General features: G+C 58.7%; 1 protein-coding gene across 10 annotated transcripts in view; it reads left to right on the top strand.

Annotated features, from left to right (window-relative positions):
• Window positions 1-26609, top strand: part of ANK1 (ankyrin 1) — a 77402-nt gene that overhangs the window by 29355 nt on the left and 21438 nt on the right. For 4 of the 10 annotated variants that reach the window (XM_050939825.1, XM_050939826.1, XM_050939821.1 and 1 more), the window contains exons 4-29: window positions 4580-4678; window positions 6510-6608; window positions 6726-6911; window positions 7193-7291; window positions 8653-8751; window positions 9114-9212; window positions 9831-10028; window positions 10807-10927; window positions 11846-11944; window positions 14764-14862; window positions 15509-15706; window positions 15936-16030; window positions 16107-16205; window positions 17345-17542; window positions 18202-18300; window positions 18732-18830; window positions 19553-19651; window positions 19878-19970; window positions 20331-20403; window positions 20910-20933; window positions 21918-22011; window positions 22772-22850; window positions 23749-23846; window positions 23931-24155; window positions 25886-26040; window positions 26289-26500. In XM_050939825.1, the coding sequence (XP_050795782.1) occupies window positions 4580-4678; window positions 6510-6608; window positions 6726-6911; window positions 7193-7291; window positions 8653-8751; window positions 9114-9212; window positions 9831-10028; window positions 10807-10927; window positions 11846-11944; window positions 14764-14862; window positions 15509-15706; window positions 15936-16030; window positions 16107-16205; window positions 17345-17542; window positions 18202-18300; window positions 18732-18830; window positions 19553-19651; window positions 19878-19970; window positions 20331-20403; window positions 20910-20933; window positions 21918-22011; window positions 22772-22850; window positions 23749-23846; window positions 23931-24155; window positions 25886-26040; window positions 26289-26500 (3138 nt within the window). Of the gene's footprint in view, window positions 1-4579; window positions 4679-6509; window positions 6609-6725; window positions 6912-7192; window positions 7292-8652; window positions 8752-9113; window positions 9213-9830; window positions 10029-10806; window positions 10928-11845; window positions 11945-14763; window positions 14863-15508; window positions 15707-15931; window positions 16031-16106; window positions 16206-17344; window positions 17543-18201; window positions 18301-18731; window positions 18831-19552; window positions 19652-19877; window positions 19971-20330; window positions 20404-20909; window positions 20934-21917; window positions 22012-22771; window positions 22851-23748; window positions 23847-23930; window positions 24156-25885; window positions 26041-26288; window positions 26501-26609 lie in introns of all 10 variants that reach the window. The other 6 variants (XM_050939833.1, XM_050939822.1, XM_050939829.1 and 3 more) reach the window with 3 other exon arrangements.

The following is a 26609-nucleotide window of genomic DNA, read 5'->3' as shown; positions in this document are numbered from 1 at the left end:
GACTTGCCCTTGGTGAATCCATGTTGACTGTTTCTGATCACCTTCCTCTCCTCCAAGTGCTTCAAAATGGATTCCTTGAGGACCTGCTCTATGATTTTTCCAGGGACAGAGGTGAGGCTGACTGGTCTGTAGTTCCCTGGATTCTCCTTCTTCCTTTTTTTAAAGATGGGCACTCTATTTGCCTTTTTCCAATCATCCAGGACATCCCCTGGTCGCCATGAGTTTTCAAAGATAATGGCCAATGGCTCTGGAATCACATCAGCCAACTCCCTCAGCACCCTCGGATGCATTAGATCCGGCCCCATGGACTTGTGCATGTCCAGCTTTTCTAAATAGTCCTTAACCTGTTCTTTCATCACTGACAGCTGCTCACCTCCTCCTCATTTGTGTTGCCCAGGACAGCAGTGTGGGAGCTGACCTTGTCTATGAAGACTGAGGCAAAAAAAGCATTGAATATTTCAGATTTTTCCACATCATCTGTCACTAGATTGCCTCCCCCATTCAGTAAGGGTCCCACACTTTCCCTGACCTTCTTGTTGCTAACATACCTGCAGAAATCCTTCTTGTTACCCTTCATATCCCTTGCTAACTCCAGTTGTGCTTTGGCCTTCCTGATTACACCCCTGCATGCTCGAGCAATATTTTTATACTCCTCTGTAGGCATCTGTCCAAGTTTCCACTTCTTGCAAGCTTCCTTTTTGTGTTTAAGCTCCCCGAAGATTTCACTGTTAAGCCAAGCTGGTCGCCTGCCATATTTACTATTCTTTCTGCACATTGGGATGGTTTGTTCCTGCAACCTCAATAAAGCTTCTTTAAAATACAGCCAGCTCTCCTGGACTCCTTTCCCTCTCATATTAGCCTCCCCGGGGATCCTGCCCATCTGTTCTCTGAGGGAGTCTAAGTCTGCTTTTCTGAAGTCCAGGGTCCGTATTCTGCTGCTCTCCTTTCTTCCTTGTGTCAGGATCCTGCACTCGAACATCTCATGGTCACCGCTGCCCAGGTTGCCACTTCTACTTCCCCTACCAATTCCTGCCGAGGGCATGGGGAGGACAGCCCTCCGGCAGCTCCTACCTCGTTATCAGGTCTCTGCTACCTTCTCTTCCCTTTCTCCCCCAGTCCTTTCTCTGCCTGTCTAGTTTCCATCCCTCGTTTATGAAGTGACTGTGCAATGGGTGTAATTGGGGTGCCAGGCACTGCACCCTCTCACCCTGGGAGGATGCACAGCATGTAGGGACTGGCAAACCTGCTCAGGAGTCTGTTCCCTAGCTAGCTCTCTGGGCTCCTCGGCTGGCCCTGGAAGCCAAGAGTGGGGGTTGTGACCCCCAGCCTGGCACTGCAGGCGTTTCTGGGCCTCCCCCAGCCCTGGCATCACAGCCCTGGTGTGAGCTGGCTGGGAAATGGGGCTGAGGACTAACGTGGTGTCACTTGCACCAACTGACATTCCATGGGAGGGCAAACGTGTGTGCCTTGGACTGGTGAATCACTACCATTGCGCGCCTGCTGAGAGTCCAGCCAGCCTCGCTTACACGCTGCCATTCACAGCAGTTTTCTGAGCAGGGTTAGGGCCCTGCAGCCCTCAGCACAGAGGTCATTACACACCATCCAAGTTCATAGCTGGCAGGTTATACATGTTTGCAGTGCTCAAGCACCAGGGATATTCAGGGCTGGGGGCCCTGCTCCAGCAATATTTGGACCTGAGTCTCTCCCCCAGCCCTGCCTGGATCGGACCCTGGCCACCGTGGGTCTCCCCCCCCCCCCGGCCGCGTCCCTGCCTGACAGAAAGCAGCAGGGCGCCTCTCCCCTGCCTGCTTCTGCTGCCGGAGTAGAACAGCTCCCGGCAGAACTTCTGTCTGCTGCCCCAGGGTCCTAGTGCCTGCCATACCCTACTGGCAGGGCAGGCTGCCCTTACCCTGCCCTTTGGCCCTAGCCCTGAGCCTCTCCAATACCCCAAACCCCTCAGCCCCCCACACCCTAATCCTCTTCCCCAGCCTTGAGCCCCCCCTGCATCATGAACCCCTCATCCTTAGCCAGAACCTTCATCCCCCTGCACCCTAATCCTCTTCCCCAGCCCTGAGCCCCTCCACATCATGAATCCCTCATCTTCAGCCCCACAGCCCTCACCCCGCACCTCAACCCTCTGCCCCAGCCCTGAGCCTCCCTGCATCATGAACCCCTCATCCTCAGCCCCAAAGCCCTCACCCCACACCCCAACCCTCTGCCGTAGCCCTGAGCCCTGTCCTGCATCATGAATCCCTCATCCTCAGCCCCACAGCCCTCACCCCTGCACTCCCTCCTATCCCAAACTCCCTCCCAGAGCATGCACCCCCTCCCAGAGTGTGCACCACCTCCCCTTTACCGCACACCCCTTCCCACCCCCAAACTCCCTCCCAGAGCCTGCACCCCTCATCCCTTCCTACACCCCCACCCCAGAGCCTGCACCCAAACTTCGTCCCAAAGCCTACACCCCTCATCCCCTCCTGCACACCCACCCCCTGCCCCAGCCCAGAGCCTGCACCCAGCACCCAAACTCCATCCCAAAGCCTGCACCCTGTACCCCCTCCTGCTCCCTAATCCCCAGCCCAGGACCTGCACCCAGACCCCCCCACCAAACCCCTCCCAGAGCCTTAGGCAGGTGGGGCGGAGTTTGTGGGGGCAGAGTTGGGGGGGTTGTTTCTGGGCACCATCAAAATTTCTACAAACATGCCACCCATGTCCAAGTCTTCCCGCAGACATCGGGGGCTGCGAGTCACACGTGCCTAGTGCTTGCAGAGCTGGGCCAAGCACAATGGGCCCCTATCCTGATTGGGGCTGCTGGAGGCTCCCTCCTGTCTAATTAGTCAGTAACAGGGCTGAGCTGCTCAGGCCCAGCCTGGGCCAGCCCTATTCCGTGGCTCTCTGAATAACGAGTCATTGTCACCTTGCTCACCCGAAAGCCACCGCAGAGGAGAGCAGCGCTCACTCGTGACAGGCAGGACAAAGGCTTTAGCGAGCAGGCTGATGAATGAGCAACCTCCAGCACAGTCTGAAGTGAGCTGGGACTGCGAGGCTGCCTGGCTTTGTGTGCACCACATCACTCACTGCACAGTGTCCGTGGCGTCAGCGTTCTGCCCTGTCAGCCAGAGGCAAACGCTGCAGAGGCCTGTGTCTGCATCTCCCTGCCAGCGTGGTCCCAGCATTTCGGGGTTGGGAGGGCGCTGACATCCCTGGCATGAGATCCGCAAAGGGGATGCAGCGCAGCCTGGAGATGGATCGGCTCCTGCTCTCACTCCCCCTGCTTGGGCTCTGGCAGTTGAGGCCCGTTGAGCCTGACTCAGGGTTTTCTGGCTGTGCTGCCATTGAGTTAATGTGGAATACGAAATCCTCCTCCTCCTTGTGTTTAAAAAAAGGATGTGAGCCAAGCGTCCTGCGTGTGCTGCACCGAGCGAGCCGTCGGGCTGGCTCAGGAGTATCCGCTCCTGAGGGGGCCAGGCCTTGCTCTCTCCTCCCCGCCCCAGTGCTGGGAGGCTGGGCTCTGCCTGCTTCAGTACTCGCTCCTAGCCACGACTGGCTCTGTCCGCTGACTTGGGGCCCTCTTGCCTTTCCTCTGTCACTAGTAGCCAGGCAGGTGGGCTGGCTCCAGTCGCTTGTTCTCTCTTGTTTATTGTCTCCCTTCCTCTGCCTCCTTCCCCTCCCTGCACTGCCTTCCTCCCTCCCTGAGCTGTCTGTCCCCCCCTCACAGCTTTGCCTCTTTGCTTTTATGTTCCACTCCCCTGCTGTGGCCTCACCCCCACACGGGCCCTGTTTCCCCTGCCTGGAGAGGTACCAGCTGGCCAGATTCAGGAGGGCCCCTCTCGCTGGCCCAGGACTCAGGCAGACTGGGGTTCTGCAGAGCTGCTCACAGAGCAGATGCAGTCAGGGTGGCGGGAGCAGCTGGGGGGCACAGGGAGAACAGCCTGCTGGGGAGTTAGCAGGGGGGCAGCCCTGGTCTCAGGCAAGCCCTGCTCAGCAAAGGGCACCTGGGATGGGCATTCAGCAGCATCCTGTCCCACACTGATCTTCTCCAGGAAGCAGGGTCTCCACAGCCGCCTGCACACTGTGAATCCCTCCCAGTCGCCCCCTATGTGCCTCTCCAGCATGGAAACAGCCACCAGCCCACGTGGCCCCAGCGTGGCCTCCCGGCTCCCAGGACCAGGGACACACAGACATACATGCTTTGTCCACCTCCCTGGCACAGAATCCATGCCCATGGCTAGTGCACATAGCCCTCCTGCATGCACGCTGGGTTTGCCCACCCTGCAGTGCTTGTTTGCAAATTAACTCTCTGTGCCCTCCTCCCCTCCCCCAGGAAACGTGTGGAAATGCTGTGGCTGGTCTGCACATGTGGTTTGCACATGTTGGTTATGTGTCAGCTAATGCCCGTTGAATTACACATTTCCCTGAGTCCAGACTTGGCCTGTGTGGCTAGTGTGTGCACTCCCCAGTAGCTCGCACCCGAGAACACCAGCTCCAAGCACACCTACCTGGCTTCCCCATGCACAGCCGCTCTCAGACCCTGCCCCGTGTGCTGCACCCTGACTCGTCCTGTCCTGCTGTGTTTCAGAAGGGGAACACGGCTCTGCACATCGCGGCCCTGGCGGGACAGGAGGATGTGGTCCGGGAGCTGGTGAACTATGGGGCAAACGTCAATGCACAGTCGCAGGTAAAGCATGCTCTCCGGGTGTTAAACAGCCCCCAGGCGGGTGCGCTGGTCCAGGCTTGTCCCCTGACAGTGCTGGCAGCCATGCCCTAGAGCCCGCCCACTGCCCAGCCCCGCAGTGCTGACGGCCACTCCTGGGCTGGCTTTTCTCTGCCCGTTTTCCTTTGAACAATTGGCAAGCCTTATGCCTGAGCAGACACGGCGCCTTTGGCCCGCCAGAGAGGGTTAGAAATGTCATGGCAGGGGGACACGGCCACGCTACCAGTGCTGGCCTGCAGCTGCAGCTCCCCTGGAAGGTCAGTAAGAGCTGGAGAGAGAGAGAGAGAGAGAGAAAGAAACATCCAGGGCCAGGTTTCCAAAGGCTCAGCCCCCACAGCATACACCCAGCATGCTGAGCACAGCTCGAACTTGGTCACTAGAGAGTAGGGGCGGGGATGGGGAAAGCATGTTACCACACTTCACGCACAGAGCTGTTGATTACTGATTACTCTTGCCCCTCGCTCCACCGATATGGTCACAAGGTGCCCGTTATTTACCGGGTAATGAGCGTTGGGATAGGGCGGAGGTTCGATCACTGGATGCCCTTGGGAGGGGTGACAAGTGCCCCGAAGGTAGCAATGGGGATAACGCAAACAATCAGTCGTGGGGTTAAAAATTGAGGGTTTATTGAATGGGTCACAGGTGAGGATAAGGAACAACTCAATACTAGTTACAACTTGGGCTTACAATATAAGACCAGAACAAATAATAAAAATACTGCAATTACAAACAGAAGCTGACCCTGGTACCTCTCTAGGTCCCAGTAGTTATTCAGGTCCTTCCAGGGGTTAGTAAGGGTGCTATTGGTGCTATTATTAAGCATAAATGCAATTACTCGTCTAAATAAAAGCAAAATGCAATAAGACAACTAAAGCTTGCCGTGAGACTCTGGCTTACAACACGATACAGACTCAGTTAGCTAACAAAAGTAGCAAAATCAGCACCCAGGCATACTCTCACACACAAACCACGAAAGTTCCATCATCACCGGTAATTGGGTAGGCTCCTTAAAACACGCGGCCGAGGGAGACCTCGAGTTGATCAGGCTCGGTTACAAGGTCCAGCTTTTTTCGTTTTCTCCCTGTCCACTCTATACACATGGGCAATTTATAAAGGTAATGACGTGTTCAATTTTTTGGCTAGGTTTCTCCTAATTAGGAGACTTGCAGGTGCCTCGTTACCACCCTGGGGGGGGGGGGGGGAGTTCCTGGAAATGGCTGACCACAAAATTTGCCTAGCACCAACGGTAACTTACAGGAAATGTTTTTCACTTGAAACTGTGTGCTCGTTTCCTGAACATGGAGGCCAGGGCAAAAAGCTGCTTAAAGCTGCAGCACTAACACAGGCACTAACAAGAGCCACCCAAGAACTGGGTATGTGACAGGGAGATGGCATTGATTTGATCACCTCCCTGTCATTGGTCCCCTGTCTGCGCAGTGCCCGGCACAACAGGGCCCCATCTGGAGCCGCTGGGTGCTGCTGAGGTGTGGATATTCAGTAGCATTAGCGAGTAGAGACGCTTTCCCCATCTTGTACGGACCAAGCACTTGACCCTTTGTTCTCCTCAGAGATCCTATGGCACTTTATGAAGACTAGGGGTGTTACCCTGGCAGGTTTCCTGAGCCAGTCCCAGCATCCATTCTGCTCCCCAAATGCCACTGGGGTTTCTCTCCTCCTCCCACCCCTTCTGTGTTTCACCATGTGAGGTGGGGGTGGCTGCAGGCTTGCAGGGAGTTCTGTGTCCTACAGGGTGAGGAGCAGTCCATGAGGGTCATGCATGGCTCTGTGTTTGCAGAAAGGCTTCACGCCCCTCTACATGGCAGCGCAGGAAAATCACCTGGAAGTCGTCAAATTCCTGCTGGAGAGTGGCGCCAACCAAAATGTAGCCACAGAGGTGAGACCCTGCAGGGGCTGGTGCCCAGAGCCCGTGGCCAGTGCTGCTGTCGGGCTATCGTACCCTGCATTGGCTCCCCCTTGCTCTGCATCTCACCCCCCTCTCTGTCTCCGGCAGGACGGCTTCACGCCACTGGCCGTGGCTCTGCAGCAGGGGCATGAGAACGTGGTCGCCCACCTCATCAACTATGGGACGAAGGGGAAGGTCCGTCTTCCCGCCCTGCACATCGCTGCCCGCAACGATGACACCAGAACGGCCGCGGTGCTCCTGCAAAACGACCCCAACGCCGATGTCCTCTCCAAGGTACCACGGGCTCCCCTGCGAGGACTGGTGTCAGCCTGGCACTCCCACTAGAAACCATGCTGCAGCAGCTGCCCAGAGCCCGGCACTCCCGCCCTGCTCCCCTCTCCCCACTGAAGGGTTTGCAAGCCCCATTTCCTCCCAGGCCCTGTGGCCCCAGGCCAGCTCAGAGCGCACTGCAGAATATGCTGGGGCAGGGAATAGGCTGCAGTCAGGGTCTGAACCTGTCTGCAGTGGGTTGGTCTGTCTGTGAGGCTGCATTGACCCGCCCTGTCTCTCCCCAGACCGGATTTACCCCCCTGCACATCACAGCTCACTACGAGAACCTCAACGTGGCCCAGCTCCTGCTGAACCGCGGTGCTAACGTCAACTTCACCCCACAGGTGGGTCAGAGACAGCCCAGCGCCGCATGCGTTCGGCAGCGAGGGGCAGGGGCTAGGGGATGTCTCGCTGTGCTGTCGGAATGGCACAATCCACCAGGGTTTGCCCCGCTGCTCTGGGGTGTGTGGAGGGCAGAGATCCCATGGGTGGGGCAGATGGCCGCCTCGCCAGGGACTCCTAATGGCAGTCAGCAATTACTACCCCTGCCCACGTGGAGCCTGTCCCCTCCCGCCTGTCCCAGCCGCCTTCGCCCAGCTGGGGACCTCCAGCCTCTCTCAGCTCTGCTGGCAGCTGCCCCCTCGCAGCCCCACCTGCATGCAGCACACAAATGACCCGTGTCCTCACGACAAGCGCGTGGCCTGGAGGAGCGGAGCAGGAGCTGACCCACATCCTGCTGCCTGGGGCCCAGTGAGGACTTGCTGAACTCTCCACAGGGGGCAGAGTTAAGCACACACTGTGTGACTGGAGAACTTTCCATCACACGTGCTCAGCAGTGGCTGGGTTGGGAGGCTTTTTTCTGCATCAGGCCTGTGCTGCTGTCTGACAGCTCTGGAGGGCAGTGGGTGCTGACTGCCCCGCACCTCCCCCAGCTCCATAGGGCAGTAGGCACTGACCTGCCCTGCACCTCCCCCTGCTCTGACTGCCTGTCACGGAGTGTGGGGGAGACAAGGCCCTGTACCCCCGGCTTCCTGAGATTCACCATGACTCTCAGCCAGCCAGTAAAACAGAAGATTTATTCAGACGACAGGAACACAGTCCAGGATGGGTCTGGCAGGTACAGACAACAGGACCCCCTCATTTAGGTCTCTCTTGGGGGTGGGGCAGGGAGGCCAGAGCCCCGTTGGGAGGCCAGAGCCTCATCTGGGCTCCCCTCCATTTCCCCAGCCAGCTCCAAACTGAAACTCCCTCTGGCTGTCTCACTTAGCCTCCCCCTGGCTCCTTCCCCAGCCTTTGTCCAGTTTCCCGGGCAGAGGTGTCACCTGGCCTCCAAACCCCTTCCTGGGTTCTCCTGTTACTTGCTCAGGTATCCTCCCTCAAGGAAAGTCTCCCATCCCCAATGCAGACAGTCCCAGCAAAACTCCCCTGCCACCTTCCCAGGTCAATACTCCCCACTCAGTATTCAAAGAACACATCAAGAACATTCCCAGTTCATCACACTGCCCCCTCCGCCCAGCTCCGTGGGGCAGTGGACGGTGACTGTCCTCCCATCAGCTCCAGGGGGCAGTGGATGCCGACCTGCCTCTCCCAGCTCTGAGGGGAATCGGTGCTGACTGTCCTTCCTCCAGCTCCGTGGGGCAGTGGGCTCTGACGGCCCATGGGGTACCCAGCTCGAAGCTCTCTGATGCTGTTTCTCTGCCCCTAGAATGGGATTACTCCACTGCATGTGGCCTCCCGCCGGGGCAACATCATCATGGTGCGGCTGCTGCTGGATCGAGGGGCCCAGATAGAGACAAGGACCAAGGTGAGACTCACCGTGTCCCCAGCTTGTGTTCCTCCCCCACCCCAGTGTGTGCACGGGCCCAAGACACCACCACCTCCCACCCCCCACCCACCCCTCTCAGACCAGAGCTCTTGTGTGGTGGGAGCCACTGGCCACGTGCGTGCAACGTCCAGACGGGCTGGTGAGTGGGCATGTCACTGGGCCCTGGGGCAGGGGCAGCATGACAGAGATGTGTGGCTGGCTCCCGGAGCGGGCAGGAAGCATCACGCTGGCACAAGCCTCCCGTACCCTGTGCGCTTGATTTCACATCCCTGAGGTCCACAGAGTCTCTCGCCACCCCCTCCCCCACCCCAAGGTCCTGATCTCCCTCTCTTGTTCTCTAGGACGAGCTGACTCCCCTGCACTGTGCAGCCAGGAATGGACACATGCGAATCATGGAGATCCTGCTGGACCACGGGGCTCCTATCCAAGCAAAAACCAAGGTGCCTGGCCCTGGCCTGTGAGGCTCTGAGTGTTGCCTCACCTCGGCTCTGCCTCAGAGCCTGGGCCTGCTCCCTGGGCGCTGGGGAAGTGAGGGCCCTGAGCGTCCCATGCTAGCTGGGCACTAGTGGGCAGAGACCTGGGAAGGCCCCACGCGTCAGAGGCTCCCTGAGCCATAGTGTGTGCATGGGCCTGCCCCAGCAGCCTGGAATGGGCTTCTGGCGCTCCGTTGGGGGGAAGAGCAGCTCTGATTTGATGCACAAGGCAGTGTGGGAGTCCCTGGCCCACACCAAGCAGTGTCCCTCACTCGGCGCCCTGCCTGCTGCCTCCCGGGGCCAGGCCACGAACGTCCCCTGCAGTGGGCTCAAGCTTCTGAGAAAGGTGCAGTCCCCATACCACAGCCAGCCAGGCAACAGTGCTGCAGCTTGTTCCCTGGCCCCAGCCCAGCCCCATGCATCCTCTGCCCTTTTGCAGGGATCTCAATGCCTGTGTGGGGCTCCCAGCCCCCCTCCCTGCCCTGGATCTCCAGCAGGGGCCAGATTTCTGCCCCACTGGCCCAGGGGAAGCCCCTGTGTCCTGCCTGACTCTGCCTTAATACCCAGGCTGTTCCCTGCCCTCAGAACGGCCTGTCGCCCATTCACATGGCGGCTCAGGGAGACCACCTGGACTGCGTGCGACTGCTGCTGCAGTACAACGCTGAGATCGACGACATCACGCTGGACCACCTCACGCCGCTGCACGTGGCCGCGCACTGCGGGCACCATCGTGTGGCCAAGATGCTGCTGGACAAGGGGGCCAAGCCCAATGCCCGAGCACTGGTGAGCAGCGTGGGCTGGACAGGGGACCCAGTGGGAGCCCCAAGGGTCTGACCAGCTGTCACGGAGTCCCCGGGCGATGCTCTGGAACTGCTCCCTACGAAGCCAGGCAGGACTCTGGTGAAGTCTCCTCTCTGTGAGCAGACTGTCTTCAGGGCAAGCAGCTCACACGGCTTCCACCTTCCTGGGTCTGACCTTGGAGCATTCAGCATCCTCTGCTCCTCCATGTGCTTCCCACAGCGAGTCGCCCAGGTGGGGTCCTGGGGAAGCCAGAGTGTCCGGCCCTCCCTCTTCACAGTCAGATGCGACTCTCAGCCAGCCAGTAAAACAGGTTTTTTAGATGACAGGAACACGGGCTAAAACTGAGCTTGTAGGTACAGAGAACAGGACCCCTCATCCGGGTCCATTTTGAGGGGCAGTGAGCCAGACACCCACGTCTGCGCTCACTCCATATCCCCAGCCAGCCCCAAACTGACTCACTCTCCAGCCCCTTATCCTCTGGGCTTTGTCTCTTTCCCAGGCCAAGAGGCACCTGATCTCTTTGTTCTCCAACACCTTTAGTTGGCATCTTGCAGGGGAGGGACCCAGGCCATTAGTTATCAGGAGTCAGAGTGCCGGCCATTCTCTGTGCAGACAGTATCACAGGGGCCTTCTTGGGTTCTGCAGCAATCACACACCCTGATCCCCCCGCCTAGATACCTAAGAACTGCATAGGGGAAACTGAGGCACTCACATAGTATTCAGAGAAAACATTAAGAACATTCCCACTTCGTCATACCAGCCGCCTCCCTGTCTGTCTGTAGAACGGCTTTACGCCCCTGCACATTGCCTGCAAGAAGAACCATCTCCGGGTGATGGAGCTGCTGCTGAAGACCGGTGCCTCCATCGATGCTGTCACAGAGGTACACCGCCCTGCCCCGGCTGTGGAGACGCACTTGCCTGGGCTGCCTTTCCAATGTTCAGGGTGTTGCTGCTGGCAAGCCTGCATGCGGCAGGATGGGCCAGCCCGGGGGAGGCTGCGGTCCATGGTGTGGTGGCCCCAGTCCTGCCAGGTGCCTTGCTCTGGTGGCGCTGCTGTCTCTGATGTGGTGAGGAGAAAGGCCATGGCTGAGCAGCACCTTGGAGCAGTGCCCCAGGCTCACTGCCCATGGTGGGAGGGAGCAGGGAGCTCCCCTCTGCCAGCCTGGCCAGGGGGCCCTGGGAGCTGGACTGGATGGGCTGGGTGGCGGCACCTTCCGGATCTGGGAGCCAGGACACCGTTCTCCTTCACCCATGGCCTGTGATGTGGGCACCAGCATGAGACACCCCAGGGCTTCTGGGCCTGAGGCACATAGGAAACTCCCCATTACTGAACCAGGTTGATGACCCTGGAATGGGCAAGGCCGAGGCTGCTGCTTGTGTCAGCAGGGCTTCCCCACGCTCCCTGCAGGGGCTGCTGGCAGCCTGGAGCAGAGCTGTGTGCAGGAGCTCAGATACCATCTGCCCCGACTCTTCCCAGGCCCCAGATCCCACCCTAGGCCCAGCAGATACACATGGGAGATAAGCGGGGGAGAGGAGGACTCCTCCCCTAAGCCCTTCCCTGGGGCTAGCCTGTCTCAGCTGGTACTGATGTCAGTGCTTGGGAAGCAGAGCCCGCCTGGCAGCAGGACCCTGGTCTGTCGGTGCCAGTGTCAACCCCTGGAAGTGGGGGGTGGAGGAGGACTCTCATCCCCCATGTGCAGGCACCACGCCGACTGTGCTGACTCCCTCCCTGTCTCTTTCATCCCCCATATGTGAGCACCGCACCGGCTGTGCTGACTCCCTTCCTCTCTCTCTGACAGTCTGGTCTGACCCCTCTGCACGTGGCCGCCTTCATGGGGCACCTGTCCATCGTCAAGAACTTGCTCCAGCGCGGCGCATCCCCCAACGTCTCCAATGTGGTGAGTCCCATCAGGGCAAGAGGGTGTGTCGTGTGGGGTCCTGCCATCCTCATTTGGGCTTCCAAGCTGCAGAGGCTCCCAAGGGGTCTCCCTGGGCCCTCCCTCGCATGTGTCTGGCCTGAGGCTCTCCGCGGGGTGAAGCCTGCATGCAGTGACTGACAGGCTGCACTGGGGCAGCTCCCCAGGAGCACGGAGCCCCAGATTCACTCTTGTGATGAACTGGGACTGTTCTTAATGTGGTCTTTGAATGCTGAGTGGGGAGGGTTGGCCTGGGAGGATGATCTGCATTGGGGGATGGGAGACTGGCTTTGAGGAAAGATACCTGAGCATAGACTCATAGACTCCAGGACTGGAAGGGACCTCGAGAGGTCATCGAGTCCAGTCCCCTGCCCTCATGGCAGGACCAAATACTGTCTAGACCATCCCTGACAGACATTTATCTAACCTACTCTTAAATATCTCCAGAGATGGAGATTCCACAACTTCCCTAGGCAATCTATTCCAGTGTTTAACTACCCTGACAGTTAGGAACTTTTTCCTAATGTCCAACCTAAATCTCCCTTGCTGCAGTTTAAGCCCATTGCTTCTTGTTCTATCATTGGAGGCTAAGGTGAACAAGTTTTCTCCCTCCTCCTGATGACACCCTTTTAGATACCTGAAAACTGCTATCATGTCCCCTCTCAGTCTTCTCTTTTCCAAACTAAACAAACCCAATTCCTTCAGCCTTCCTTCATAGGTCATGTTCTCAAGACCTTTAATCATTCTTGTTGCTCTTCTCTGGACCCTCTCCAATTTCTCCACATCTTTCTTGAAATGCGGTGCCCAGAACTGGACACAATACTCCAGCTGAGGCCTGACCAGCGCAGAGTAAAGCGGAAGAATGACTTCTCGTGTCTTGTTTACAACACACCTGTTAATGCATCCCAGAATCACATTTTCTTTTTTTGCAACAGTATCACACTGTTGACTCATATTAAGCTTGTGGTTTACTATGACCCCTAGATCTCTTTCTGCCATACTCTTTGCTAGACAGTCTCTTCCCATTCTGTATGTGTGAAACTGATTGTTCCTTCCTAAGTGGAGCACTTTGCATTTATCTTTATTGAACTTCATCCTGTTTACCTCAGACCATTTCTCCAATTTGTCCAGATCGTTTTGAATTTTGACCCTGTCCTCCAAAGCAGTTGCAATCCCTCCCAGTTTGGTATCGTCCGCAAACTTAATAAGCATACTTTCTATGCCAACATCTAAATCATTGAGGAAGATATTGAACAGAACCGGTCCCAAAACAGACCCCTGCGGAACCCCACTTGTTATACCTTTCCAGCAGGATTGGGAGCCATTAACAACTACTCTCTGAGTACGGTTATCCAGCCAGTTATGCACCCACCTTATAGTAGCCCCATCTAAATTGTACTTTTCTAGTTTATCTATAAGAATATCATGCGAGACCGTATCAAATGCCTTACTAAAGTCTAGGTATATCACATCTACCACTTCTCCCTTATCCACAAGGCTCGTTATCCTATCAAAGAACGCTATCAGATTACTTTGACACGATTTGTTCTTTACAAATCCATGCTGGCTATTCCCTATCACCTTACCACCTTCCAAGTGTTTGCAGATGATTTCTTTAATTACCTGCTCCATTATCTTCCCTGGCACAGAAATTAAACTAACTGGTCTGTAGTTTCCTGGGTTGTTTTTATTTCCCTTTTTATAGATGGGCACTATATTTGCCCCCTGCCAGTCTTCTGGAATCTCCTCCGTCTCCCATGATTTCCCAAAGATAATAGCTAGAGGCTCAGATACCTCTTCTATTAACTCCTTGAGTATTCTAGGATGCATTTCATCAGGCCCTGGTGACTTGCAGGCATCTAACTTTTCTAAGTGATTTTTTACTTGCTCTTTTTTTATTTTATCTTCTAAACCTACCCTCTTCCCATAAGCATTCACTATGTTAGACATTCCTTCAGACTGCTCAGTGAAGACCGAAACAAAGAAGTCATTAAGCATCTCTGCCATTTCTAAGTCTCCCGTTACTGTTTCCCCCTCCTCACTGAGCAGTGGGCCTACCCTGTCCTTGGTCTTCCTCTTGCTTCTAATGTATTGATAAAAAGTCTTCTTGTTTCCCTTTATTCCCATAGCTAGTTTGAGTTCATTTTGTGCCTTTGCCTTTCTAATCTTGCCTCTGCATTCCTGTGTTATTTGCCTATATTCATCCTTTGTAATCTGACCTAGTTTCCATTTTTTATATGACGCCTTTTTATTTTGTAGGTCACGCAAGATCTCGTGGTTAAGCCAAGGTGGTCTTTTGCCACATTTTCTATCTTTCCTAACCATCGGAATAGCTTGCTTTTGGGCCCTTAATAGCGTCCCTTTGAAAAACTGCCAACTCTCCTCAGTTGTTTTTCCCCTCAGTCTTGATTCCCATGGGACCTGTAACGTGAGAACCCAGGAAGGGGTTAGAGGCCAGGTGACACCTGCCCGGGAAGCTGAACAAAGGCTGGGAGAGGAGACCCTGAGGGGAGGGCAGGAGTTTGCAGGAGGTGTCTGGGGAATGGAGGGAAGCCCAAACAGGGCTCTGATTCCCCAATGGGGCTGTGGTGCCCCTGGGACCCCAAGATGGACCTAATTGGGGAGGATCCTGTTGTCTGTGCCTGCAAGACCTGTCTTGGACTGTGTTTCTGTCGTCTAAATAAACCTTCTGCTTTACTGGCTGGCTGAGAGTCATGGTGAATTGTAGGAAGCTGGGGGTGTAGGTCCTTGTGTCCTCCACACTTGGTGACAACTCTCCTCTTCCTTGTCCCTGGATGCAGAAGGTGGAGACACCCCTGCACATGGCGGCCAGAGCTGGGCACACGGACGTGGCCAAGTACCTGCTGCAGAACAAAGCCAAAGTAAATGCCAAAGCCAAGGTACGTCTGGTGGGGAGGGTCTCCAGCCATCTGGGTCACCTCTCTCCTTCCACCTGCCTGGGTCTGAGCTAGGCTGGGGGTTGTGCAATGGCGGGAAATGGTTTAAGGGTTCCCCTTGTGGTTCGGGACTTTCCTGGACCAGGAGCTGCCTTTCGCTATGGGGAGCTGCAAATATAGGCAGGTGCCTGTGGGGCAGGGCGCACTGAGGCCAGGCTCCCTGGGCAGGTTGGTGTCCCCAGCTCTATGGGTCTCCCCCTTTCCCTGAGGCCAGTCTGGGTATTGGGGGCAATGAGTGCTGGTCTCTCTCCAGAGTGCCATGCAATGCCCCAGTGGCAGGTCTGAGCCCTGAGGGCTGTCACTCGGGGGGAGGGCTCCGGACTCCGACAGGGCACATCTATCCCCAAAGCAGCTGTTGCTGGCCTGATGGAGATGCCCACCGGGTGAGCAAGAGCTGCCCCGAGCATCACCCCGCCTGCTGCCAAGGCACAGAGCTCAGCTGGGAAGAGGAGATCAGACCTGTGGCCTGTCTGATCTGACTTGGGCCAGCCCCTGCCGAGCGTGGGAGGGTGGGCTCCCCTCCATGCCCCTGGCTGGTCTGGGAGAGGGCAGTGGGTCCCTCCCTAATTGCTGTCTGCTCCTCTGCCAGGACGACCAGACCCCATTGCACTGCGCCGCACGCATTGGCCACACGAGTATGGTGAAGCTTCTGCTGGAGAACAACGCCAACCCCAATCTGGCCACCACAGCTGGGCACACACCCCTGCACATCACTGCCCGGGAGGGGCATGTGGACACCTCCCTGGCACTGCTGGACAAGGAGGCCTCGCAGGCCTGCATGACCAAGGTAGGTTGGTGCAGCCTGTGCTCACAGCCCAGGCAGGGGTTTCCGGGCGGTGCTGAGGTGGGACTGGGTCAGGCTGCTGCTGGGGAAGTCTGGGCCATGTGTCTCCTCAGTGCCTTCCCAAGAGGAGAGAGAGGAGGGCTCCCTCACGTCCCGGCTAGTCTCCACCCTGCATCTCAGGTCCCAACCCTGCTGTGCATGGCCCTGATGCTCTGTGTTTCTCCTCAGAAAGGATTTACCCCTCTCCATGTTGCAGCCAAACACGGGAAGGTGGACGTGGCCAGAGTGCTGCTAGAGCATGATGCCCACCCCAATGCAGCAGGGAAGGTGAGTGCCACCCAGCCATGGGAGCCAGGGAGCCGAGGGCCTGGGCTGCGTCTGACCTGTCTGTGCTTCCCCCTAGAACGGCCTGACCCCGCTGCACGTGGCTGTCCACCACAATAACCTGGAGATCGTGAGGCTGCTGCTGCCCAAGGGGAGCTCCCCGCACTGCTCGGCCTGGGTAAGGCACTGGCGGGGCTGGGACCAGCGACCTTGGGGCCTTGGGCTGTGTGTGATTGGGAGAAGAACCCACGTGGTCAAGCCCTGTTGTGTGCAGGATTGGCCTCCTCCGGCTGCCCCTGGCCCTTCCACCATGACTGGGCACAGAGCCACTTGGGAGCAAAGCGTACTGAGCCAAGTAACCCTGAACATGCCCTGTCCCTCTGCCAGCCCCGTGGCACCCTCCCCTCCTTCCCCTTTCATCCACAGCCTGCCCAGCCCTCTGCCCCTCCTTCCCCTGCAGCCTGCCCGGCTCCCTGCTCTGCCACTCCCTCCAGTGGCTGGAGCTCTTAACTGGCTCTGGGCTCCTAGGCTGGGGGCTGGGAGCCGGCTGCGTGGGAGGATCACCCGCAGACAAAAGCCCCGTGCAGGCCGTCAGCAAGAAATGTGGCCTCCATGGCGAGCGCTGTTAGATGTGCTGCTGTCTGGCAGTTTGGGAAATTGCATGTGGCCTGTGCACATTCCAGGGGAACCGCCAATGTTGGGAACCTCCATGCTGGCAGCCAGTGGGCCAGGCTCGCCCCTGCTATGAACTACTAGCCAGGGCTGGAAGGGGTCCCATACATCCGTCCAGCCACCTCGGAGACAGGGTCATTTCAGAAGCAGTATTCTCCGAATGTGCACGCAGCCTCCTGTGCCTGCCTCTCCCACTGCCCGGCCTGCACACCAATACCCTCCTGGCCTGACGGCCCTGCTGACACCCCAGAGAGAGAGGGGTGCTGCACTGAACAGGCTCCCGCTTCGTGCTCACACATGGCAGAGCACAGGACAGCGAGTGGGGGAGGCCCGGTCTGCACCCTGTCACTGGGACACTGGTCAAAGGTTGAGCCAGGAGCAATAACTGCCAGTTCCTGGGGAGTCCCTGGCTGGCCCCAGTCAGTGTTGGAACAGGTGGTCTCTCAGATCCATGCCCTGCTTTGAACTTCGGCTGCCTGGCTGGGAGACGCTGGCTCCAGCAGAGAGGGAAGCCTCGGGGCCCTGGATACGTGCTGTGGGAAGCAGTCCTGCCACGAGCCCAGCCCACGGGTGGACTGGCTGGGACCTAGCAGGGCCGTTTGCTCCCCAGCATCTGCTGGGTGAGTTACTCCTCTCTCCCTGCAGAACGGCTACACCCCCCTGCACATTGCGGCCAAGCAGAACCAGCTGGAGGTGGCCAGAAGCCTGTTGCAGTATGGGGCCTCTGCTAATGCTGAGTCCATGCAAGGCGTGATGCCTCTGCACCTCGCTGCCCAGGAGGGGCACGCAGACATGGCGGAGCTGCTCATCTCCAAACAGGCCAATGGGAACCTGGGCAACAAGGTGAGCAGAGACGCTGCCCCTTGTGGAGCCAGGGACATGGGCTTTTGCGTGGCAGGCTGGGAACAACCTGCTTCGCCAGCCTTTCCTGGCACACTGGGAGCCCTCCAGGGTGGGAAGGAGCCAAGGAGGCAGCAAGGGCTAGTGGCTGGAGTGCAGGGCCCCCACGTCCTAATCCCTGAGCTGCCCTGCTGGCCCTGGGTAAGTCCTGCCACCTGAGTATGTTGGGGAGCCCCCTGAGGCAGGGGCAATGGTTGTGCCCAGGGGGACCTGCCTCACTCCTGCCCCAGGGGATCTTTAAAGACGTCGCTGGGGGCGCTGTGTTTGAACTGCATATTTGGATGCCAAATTCAAACTGACGTTCCCCAGAGCCGCTGTGCCAGCTTCTCTGGGTTACGCTGGAGCTGGGCTCACCGGACACTTGCCTCCAGTGTTGTGCCGCGCTGGATGGCAGTGCCCACGGTCGTGTGTCTGACGTGTTGACAACCGACTCTGCGTTGCGTCACACGGCAGCGCTCCCATGGAGAGGGGGTGCCACGGCCCTGCCCTTTGTAGAGGGGACGTGCCACAGCCCTGCTCTTCGTGGAGGGGGGGTGCCACGGCCCTGACCACCATGGAGGCAGGTAGCCCTGCCATAATATGTGACCTGGCTTTTGTTTCAGAGTGGCCTGACTCCTCTGCACCTGGTAGCCCAAGAGGGACATGTGCCAGTCGCGGATGTTCTGATCAGGCATGGCGTCACGGTGGATGCAGCAACCCGGGTAAAGAGGCAGGCACAGGCTCTCAGAGCAGACATGCAGGGGCTTAGCCCCCCAGCCCTGCTCTCTAACTCCTAGTTCCCTGTTCCTGAAAGCCAACAGCAGAAGGTATTTCTCCTTCTGACACTGTCTCCTCGGCTTACCGCTCAGGGCCCCTGCCCCACTGCTCCCCTCCCGCCCCAAAGGCTACGCTGATAGGAGAGGGCTCCTGGCACAGTAAGGGGGAGGGGTGCTTGGGCACTCTGCAATGACTCTGAGCTCTTGGCATGGCGCTGCCAGGGCAGAAGGTTGGTGCCAGGAGTGGCTCCAATCTGATGTGCCTGCTGCCCTGTGGGACCCCCAGCCCCATGTGGATGGTGCATCCTGAGTCGGGGTGGGGGGGCTGGTTGGCGTGCGATGATTGTGTGAGACCGGGTCCCTGGTCTGCCTTTCAGATGGGCTACACCCCGCTGCACGTGGCCAGCCATTACGGAAACATCAAGCTGGTGAAATTTTTGCTGCAGCACCAGGCAGATGTCAATGCAAAGACCAAGGTACAGAGAGCCCCCTAACCTTCTTTCTGCGCACCTGCCACGCCTGCCTGCAGTGGGCAGTCATGCCCACCACCTCTCTACTCTGGAGGATGCCCCCATAGGCTGCAGGAGGGGGCAGGGCACCTGCATTTGGCTCCATCTCATGCCTCGGCCTGGTAGCTGCTGCTTGCAGGGGTCAGGTGGTGGCTGGGCCCAGCACAGAGTATGGCTGACTGAGCCTTCCTGGGCACCCAGTCCCAGCAGCAGGCTCTGCCAGGCACCTCCCCACAGCCCAGCTGCTCTGAGCAGCCCACGTGTTTCTGGCTGGGAGGGGCAGCATGGGAGAAGGTAGAGCAGCCTGGGACCATCCAGCGTGTCTGGGAGAAGGGGCCCAGCCCCCTGTGCCTCTCTGATCCTGGGCACCTGGAGAGGTAGAGAAGTTCCTCTCCCTCTGAGTCGTTGGCTGCTGGGTGTCATGTCCTGGGGGTTGCATTTGCTGTTGTCTTTTGAGATGCTTCATTGATCTGGGGTTAGCCTCAGCCGGTCCTTTCGAATGACCCATTCAAGCTTCAGGCCAGGAGGTGACATTCCCGCCTGTGTCTCTTGTCCTGCCCTAAGAGCAAACAGTCCCCCCGCCCCCGCCGGGTAACAGGGTAGCTTATAGGGGAATCTGAGGAACACTCAGGGATCATAAAACCATTGCAACCTGTTGCTTTGTCACAGCTCTCTGCCTCCCTTTGCAGCTAGGGTACACCCCTCTGCATCAGGCCGCGCAGCAGGGTCACACGGATATTGTCACGCTGCTGCTGAAGCACGGGGCCTCTCCCAACGAGGTCAACGCGGTGAGTACTCCCCATCCCCAGCACCAAGTGACACCAGCCACAAGGCTGCTCTCTGAGATGTTCCACTCACACTCACCCGGCCCTGTGGCTCATGCCTCCCCTTGCTCACACATGCTCTCTCTTACACGCATCCTTTCACTTGCCCCCTCCACTGCCCCTCGCACTCCCACTCTCTGGGATCCTGCCCCCACACCCAGCTAATCCTGCCCCCTCTCTCCATGTGCAGAATGGCACCACGCCTCTGGCCATTGCTAAGCGCCTCGGCTACATCTCTGTCACAGACGTGCTAAAATTAGTTACAGAAGAAACCAGCATCCCGGTGAGTACCTGCCCCTCCCTCACAGCGCTGGGCGCTCCCTGCACACGCTCTGGGATGATCCCTGGGTCTGGCCTTGGGGATAGGATCCCATGGGGGGTTGGCTCAGCCAGTGCTGCCCACAGCAGCCCAGGCTGGCGAGGCTCCTGCTGCCCAGTTGTGGTATCAGCTTCCGCCCTGGGTTGGGTCATCAGTGGAGAGGTTTGAACCCAGGACTTGTGAGCCTCTGGGGCGAGCTAAAGGCCCAGCTCCATTCGCTCCAGGCTGGCCCAGCGGGCTGCACTGAGTGGGCTGGGTGTGCCCGGCTAAGGCTCTGGGACCAGCCCAGGACTGACACTCTCTCTCTCTCTCTCTCTCTCACAGTTGGTCAGTGACAAGCACCGCATGAGTTTCCCTGAGACAGTGGATGAGATCCTGGATGTGTCTGAGGACGAAGGTGAGGGCAGGAGAGCAAAGCTCCAGCTGGCCAGGGAGCCCCCCAGGCTGGGGGCTCTGCCAGGCTCAGTGTCTCTGGAGGACAGATAGGAGAAGTGCCAGGCAGAGTCTTGGCAGTGGAAGTAGGGGGAGCTCTGATGGGAGGGGTCTCCCTGAGGGGTACAGTGGGGAGTTCTGATGGGTAGAGTCTCCCTGGAGGTGAAGGGGGGAGCTCTGATGGTCAGGGTGTCCCTGCCCAGGCCCAGGGGCTCTCGCCATGGGTGCAGAGCTGCCCACGGCTGAGGATGCCCAGGGAGGGTGGGTGCTGGCAGCACACACCGCTGCTCCCTGTCAGGCCCGCCGTCAGGGGTCCCATGTGTAGCACGTTCCCCGCTGTGGTGAGCCCTGGTGAGCTGCCCCACAAGCATGGCAGGAGCCGTGCCTGGTATCCGCAGGGCAGTGAGTGTCACATGTGGCTCACGCGCCTCTCCCACCTGCTCTTCAACTCTGACTCTTCTTGCTTTGCAGGCTCTGCTCAGGTCACTGCCATGGGTATGGACTGTGTGTGTCACTGTGGCCCCACTTCACCGCCCCATTTCACCCACACACGCTCACTGACCATCCCACTCTGTGGGGCTTCCCATCGGCCCTGGAGCCAGCCTCGGCCCTAACACCATCGCTCCCTGCCCATCTGTGTCTGTGCCCATGCTGCCGTCCTTGTGCTGATTGCATGAATGGGCATTGTCTCCTCCTGCCCGACCCCCACTCCCAGGGGCTCCCAGGCCAGCCAGGGGCAAGCAAAGCCCCAGGCAAGGGGCGCTCGCTGGAGGAAGAGAGAAGCACCTGAGCCTGGGATGTGTGGGAGATGGCCGCCCAGGTTTGCCCAGCAGGGACTGCCCACTGCCGGGCTCCTGATTTCACCTGGGTGCCTGGGTGCCGAGATGTCCCTGGGCTGCCGTGTCTGGGCCCCATCTGCCCCAGGGGTTCTGGCCTTTCTGACACCAGCACGCTGGGTTTTGTTCCTGGGGGAATCCCGTCAGAGTGGGTTGAGCACCCTGCCCCAAGTGTAAATTGGGCTGGTGAGCGGGGAGCATGGGTTTCTCCCACCCCATGCACCACGCCCTCGGCAGAGCACTCGGGGTCAGGCCAGACAGGAGAGCACCCATCAGCAGGAAGAGTAAGGATCTGCTGGGAGAAGGGTCGGCAGCTCCCTGGGCAGATCTGACATCAACCACAGCTCATGTCATGCTAACCCGCAGCATGGGCCTCACGCCCAGCGACAAGGCAGCCCAACTGGCAGAGAGCGTCCCCTGGAGCCAGGCTGGCCAAAAGTGGTGCAGCGACATGGGGGGCTTTGCTGGCTGACACCAGGAGCCAAGGAACAAGCCCTGGTTTGGGGATGGAGACGCCAGCCCATGTGGAGCTGGGCAAAACCAGCTTAGCTCTGCACCAGCCCAGGCCAGGGGTGGGGAGAGGCCCTGACGTCTGGCCCTCTGCTGTTCTGCCCCCGTGGGCTGAGCCGTGTCTTGGTTCCAGGAGAGGAGCTGGCTGACCACAGGCCTGAGAAGCAGGATACCAGGGAGCAGGATGAGGAGAAGGAGATAGAGTTTGTCCCCAAGCTGGATCAAGTGTAAGAAGCACTGCACAGCGGTGTGGGGGCAGTGATGGCACAGTGGGGCAGGTGCTATGGGGCAGAGGTGGCGTGTTACTGAGAGGGTGCTCTAGGGCGGAGCAGGCATGGCAGGGCAGGAGGGTGCGATGGGTGGCCGTGACATGGTGAGGCAGATGTGGTGCTGTGGGGCAGAGGTGATGTGGTGGGGCAAGCATGGGGCTGTGGGGCAGGTGCTGCGGGGCAGAGGTGGTGTGTTGCTGGGAGGGTGCTCTAGGGCTGAGCAGGCATGGCAGGGCAGGTGGGTGCTGTGGGGTGGCCGTGACATGGTGAGGCAGGTGTGGTGCTGTGGGGCAGAGGTGGTGTGGGGCTTTGGGACAGGCGCTGTGGGGCAGAGGTGGCATGGTGGGGCAAGTGGAGGGATTCAGCTTGCGAGGCCCTTTCTAGCCTGAGCTTTACCTCCCTGCTGCTGTCCCCAGGGTAATGGAGACAACCGTGGCTCACGTGGGGGTTGCTGGGAGCATGGAGACGCCCTCTGCCCAATCAGTGCTCAGCACAGGGCCTGCTCCCCAGAGACAAGGTGGGGTGAGGCCAGCACCGGGGACTGCAGGTCACTCATGGCCTGGTCCTTTGCAAGAGTCGGTGCTCATAGGCCTGGGGGCTGTACAGAGCCTTTTTTCAGGGACACCCCACGCCCGGCGGCTGCTCCAGGGCCTGAGGCCCACAGGGAAATCGTAGCACACGAGGCTGCTTGTGACCGTATCCCTTGTCACCTGCCCAGGGTGGAGTCTCCAGCCATCCCGTGGATCCCCTGCGTCACACCTGAGACCATGGTGGTCAGACGGGAGGACTCTGAGCAGGTGGGTTCTGCCCCACCCAGGGCCAGGGAGTCCAGCTGGCTGCACTGCAGGGTAATTCCCGGCACAGCCAAGGTCAGGCCTGGTCCATTCCAAACACCTTGTCTAGTGAGAGAACGGCTGGGGACGTGGGGAGCAGGAGCTGCAGAGGAGCTGCCTCCTTCACCTGCCCTGGAGAGAGGGGGCTTGCAGCCACCACACCTCTGCCCTCATGTGGTGCTGGCCATCCAGCTCTTGTGGGGTCTGGCTCAAAGCTGTGCTCTGGGCAGGGGCTTTCCCCAGCCAGCCTGGCCCGGCAGGCCCCCTCTCTCTCGTGTCCCTATTCCCACCCATGCAGAGTGGGTGCCATCCCGAGCTGCATCCCCAGCAATGCCCTGTGGGCAGGCCGGGCCCAGGCTGGGAGGCCAGCTGGGGCAGCTTTAAGGGGCCCCTGGCAGACAGGGGTGCTGTGGCTGTATCTCTGGGTGCGTGCTGAATTCCAGGGGCCTCAGAGGAGGATGGAGCTGAGGCCAGGCCCTCTCTGGCTGGTGGCGAGAGGCAGAGCTGCTGGCAGAGATGAGGGTGCTGAGGTTCCCAGCCACAGGGCCTGCAGGAGTCCAAGGCCACTGTCTCTTGGTTCCTCAGGTTTCCAATATTCAGACCCTTCCCAAGCTGGCTCTGACCCTTACCAGGTCCCAGTACCAGCCCCTTGGCTGAGGTTTTGTAATGGACCATAATGAGAAGCAACATTTGCTCCCCTCGGCCTTCAGTGGGCCTGGCCCTGTCCTGAACAAGGTCTCAGCTGGCGTGGTAGTGGTGATAGCCAGCCGTACGGGAGCCAGGGTTTCGCCAGGAGCCCTACCATAGCAAGATGGGAAGGGCAAGCGAGCTGTGTCTAACGAGCTGTTTCCTGTTTGCTCAGCTGTCCAAGGAGTTTGACGAAGACTCCCTAATCCCCAGCAGCCCCGCGACAGAGACCTCGGACAACATCAGCCCTGTGGCCAGCCCCGTGCACACAGGGTGAGTGCCCGGCTCCCATGCACACCCACATGCCTGGCAGTTGGTGAGTCTCGGTGGGACACCTGGGTTTGTCTGTCCTTGCAGTTTCCTGGTGAGCTTCATGGTGGACGCCCGTGGTGGCTCCATGAGGGGCAGTCGACACAACGGGCTGCGAGTGATCATCCCCCCCCGAACCTGCGCCGCCCCCACCCGCATCACCTGCCGCCTGGTCAAGCCGCAGAAACTGACAACTCCACCGCCCCTGGCTGAGGAGGAGGGTCTGGCCAGTAGGATCATCACGCTGGGGCCCACTGGCGCCCAGTTCCTGAGGTGAGCGGTGGGGAGATGTCAGTTCCAGCCAGAGCCCCCATCTCAGCCCCCTGGAGGGAGCAGGGGAGATGACAGCCAGGCCTCTGCTTCACTGTGTTGCAAGTAGTGGCAGAGAGGGGCCTGGCCGTCCGCTGGGCTCGACTGGCACAGCCCCACTGGAGCCACAGCCACTGCCCAGGCCAAGGGTGCCGAACCACCCTGTGGCCAGTGGCACTGCCAGAACCAGTGGCGCTGCGGCTGTTTGCACCAGCTGAGGGTCAGGCCTAGGGATTTTACACATGGTCTGTGCCCCGTGTTGAGCTGCCCTGCAGTGACATGAGCGTGTGACCTCACGGCACCTGGGTGCAAGCCCCCATTGGTGGTGAGTTCTGCCCTTAGAACCAGCCAGTTATCAAGGTTAACTCCTTGGGCACTGTAAGAGCCTTAACATGAGTCACAGCCCGGTCTCTAGGGCTCTTGTCACCCAAGGGGCCTGCCTTTGTGGCAGATGGTCCCTTACAGCACTAATCACAGCAGTGCAGGTCACTCCCAGTCCCAAGGACCAGCCTCTTACCCCAGATCAGTTGCACCTCGGAGCTCACACCAAAGCCAGTGCTTGTAGCCAGTCCTGTAGTAACTGATGTACAGATTTGTTACCAGGGAAAGGAAACGAGAGGTATTTACAAGGTTAAAGCAGATACACATAGGTACACACAGAGTTCCAGTCTGAAGTTTCAGAAAGTATTAGAAGCTTCTATAATAAGCAAGCTCCGTACATCCTTTAGGGCTACCCAGGCTGAGCAGCTGGGGATCCCTGGAAACCTTGTCTCCAGAGTTCAAGCAGCAGAGAGATCCAGTTCCTTCTTGTCAGAGGTTTTCATTCCCTTCCCTGCCCCCCTTGCTCTGAGCTGAGAAGTCAGCTGCTGGGAGGAATCCACTTCTGTGACTCATGTTCATGGGGGGGAGAACAGAGCTACAAACTCTTTTGTCCTCTTTAGTGTCCCACTTTAGTCCATCTGATATCGATGAGGCTTCCTTGTTGGCCAGGACGTAACAGCTCTTGTTGGAGAGCAGCACGCTACACTAGTTAATGTCTCTCTCCTGGCTGGTGCTTGTCGATGGCAGAGATGCTTACAGAACAAATGCTCAAATATTACCGTACAGTCTGGGATACAGATGCTATGAGATCTATGCAGGAAGCCACTCACCAGCATTCTTAAAGTCTAAACACATGCTGAGAAGCCTAATGCCCATTTTAACGATACTAACACAAAGGTGAGCCGGACAGGTGCCAGCCACGTATTTGTCAGTGTGCAGCAGAGACGTGGGCCCTTGGCATGAGCTGGCACATGGCCTGCCAGCATCATACCCCGTAGGCAGGGGCTTGGCCCTGGGAGCCCAGCACACTGACATCAAGTGCTGCAGGCAGGCAGGACCCATTATAATGGGCCAGTAGGATCTGTGGAATCCTTTGCAAGCAGCGAGTCCCGTGACCCCTAGGGGGCATTTGCACCTTTGGGGCGGGGGAAGGCCGAGGATCAGTGTGAAGAGACTTGCCCAAGTCCATAGGGTGAGTCCCAAATCACAGATGTCCTGGCTCCCTCTTCTGGGCTTTCCCCACTAGGCTCCCTGCCCTCCCCCATCTGGACAGCTTGATTCCCTCCTGGCTAGGCCCTGCTGAGTGGCGCTCGGTGCTGTGGCAGTGGCACACCTCAGCCCCAGGCCCCTCTCAGCGCCATGCTCTCCTGCAGCCCTGTGATTGTGGAGATCCCACACTTTGCGTCGTATGGGCGGCAGGATCGGGAGCTAGTGGTGCTGCGCAGCGAGAACGGCTCCGTCTGGAAGGAGCACCACAACCGCTACAACGAGAGCTACCTGGACCAGGTGCTCAACAGCATGGACGAAGGTGAGTGCGCTAGGCCGGAGGCAGGCTCCCCGTGGGGCAAAGCGGCCCTGCCTGGCTGCAGGGGACAGCCAAGGCAGTAGGCAGAGTGTGCCTGGGAAGGGCTGGCACATGCAGGCAGGGCTGAGGCTTGGTTGGGCAGAGTGTTGACAAGGCTGGCACGGAGCTGGGTGACATGGGGCTGGGCAAAGTGGAGGTGGGGCCAGTGCATGGCTGGGCCCGGCTATCTCACAGTGGGGCTCCCGTTGCAGAGCTGGAGAGCCTGGAGGAGCTGGAGAAGAAGAGGATCTGCCGCATCATCAGCACCGATTTCCCCCTCTACTTCGTGGTTATGTCCCGTATCTGCCAGGACCGCGACCTGATTGGCCCTGATGGGGGGTGTTTGAAGAGTACGCTGGTTCCCATGGTGCAGGCCACCTTCCCAGAGACAGCCGTCACCAAGGGAGTCAAACTGGCTCTGCAGGTACCGGGTGTCCCTGCCCCTGTGGTGGATGGGCAGGCAAAGAAGAGGCGGGCTTTTCCAAGGCAGCGGGCTGGTTCCAGACCGGCCGTGCTGGGCAGCAGTTACTCCA

This window comes from Gopherus flavomarginatus, chromosome 2, assembly GCF_025201925.1.
Source record: "Gopherus flavomarginatus isolate rGopFla2 chromosome 2, rGopFla2.mat.asm, whole genome shotgun sequence".
Classification (NCBI taxonomy): domain Eukaryota; kingdom Metazoa; phylum Chordata; order Testudines; family Testudinidae; genus Gopherus; species Gopherus flavomarginatus.
The sequence above is the reverse complement of the archived record's forward strand: the minus strand, read 5'-3'. Positions and strand labels throughout refer to the sequence as shown.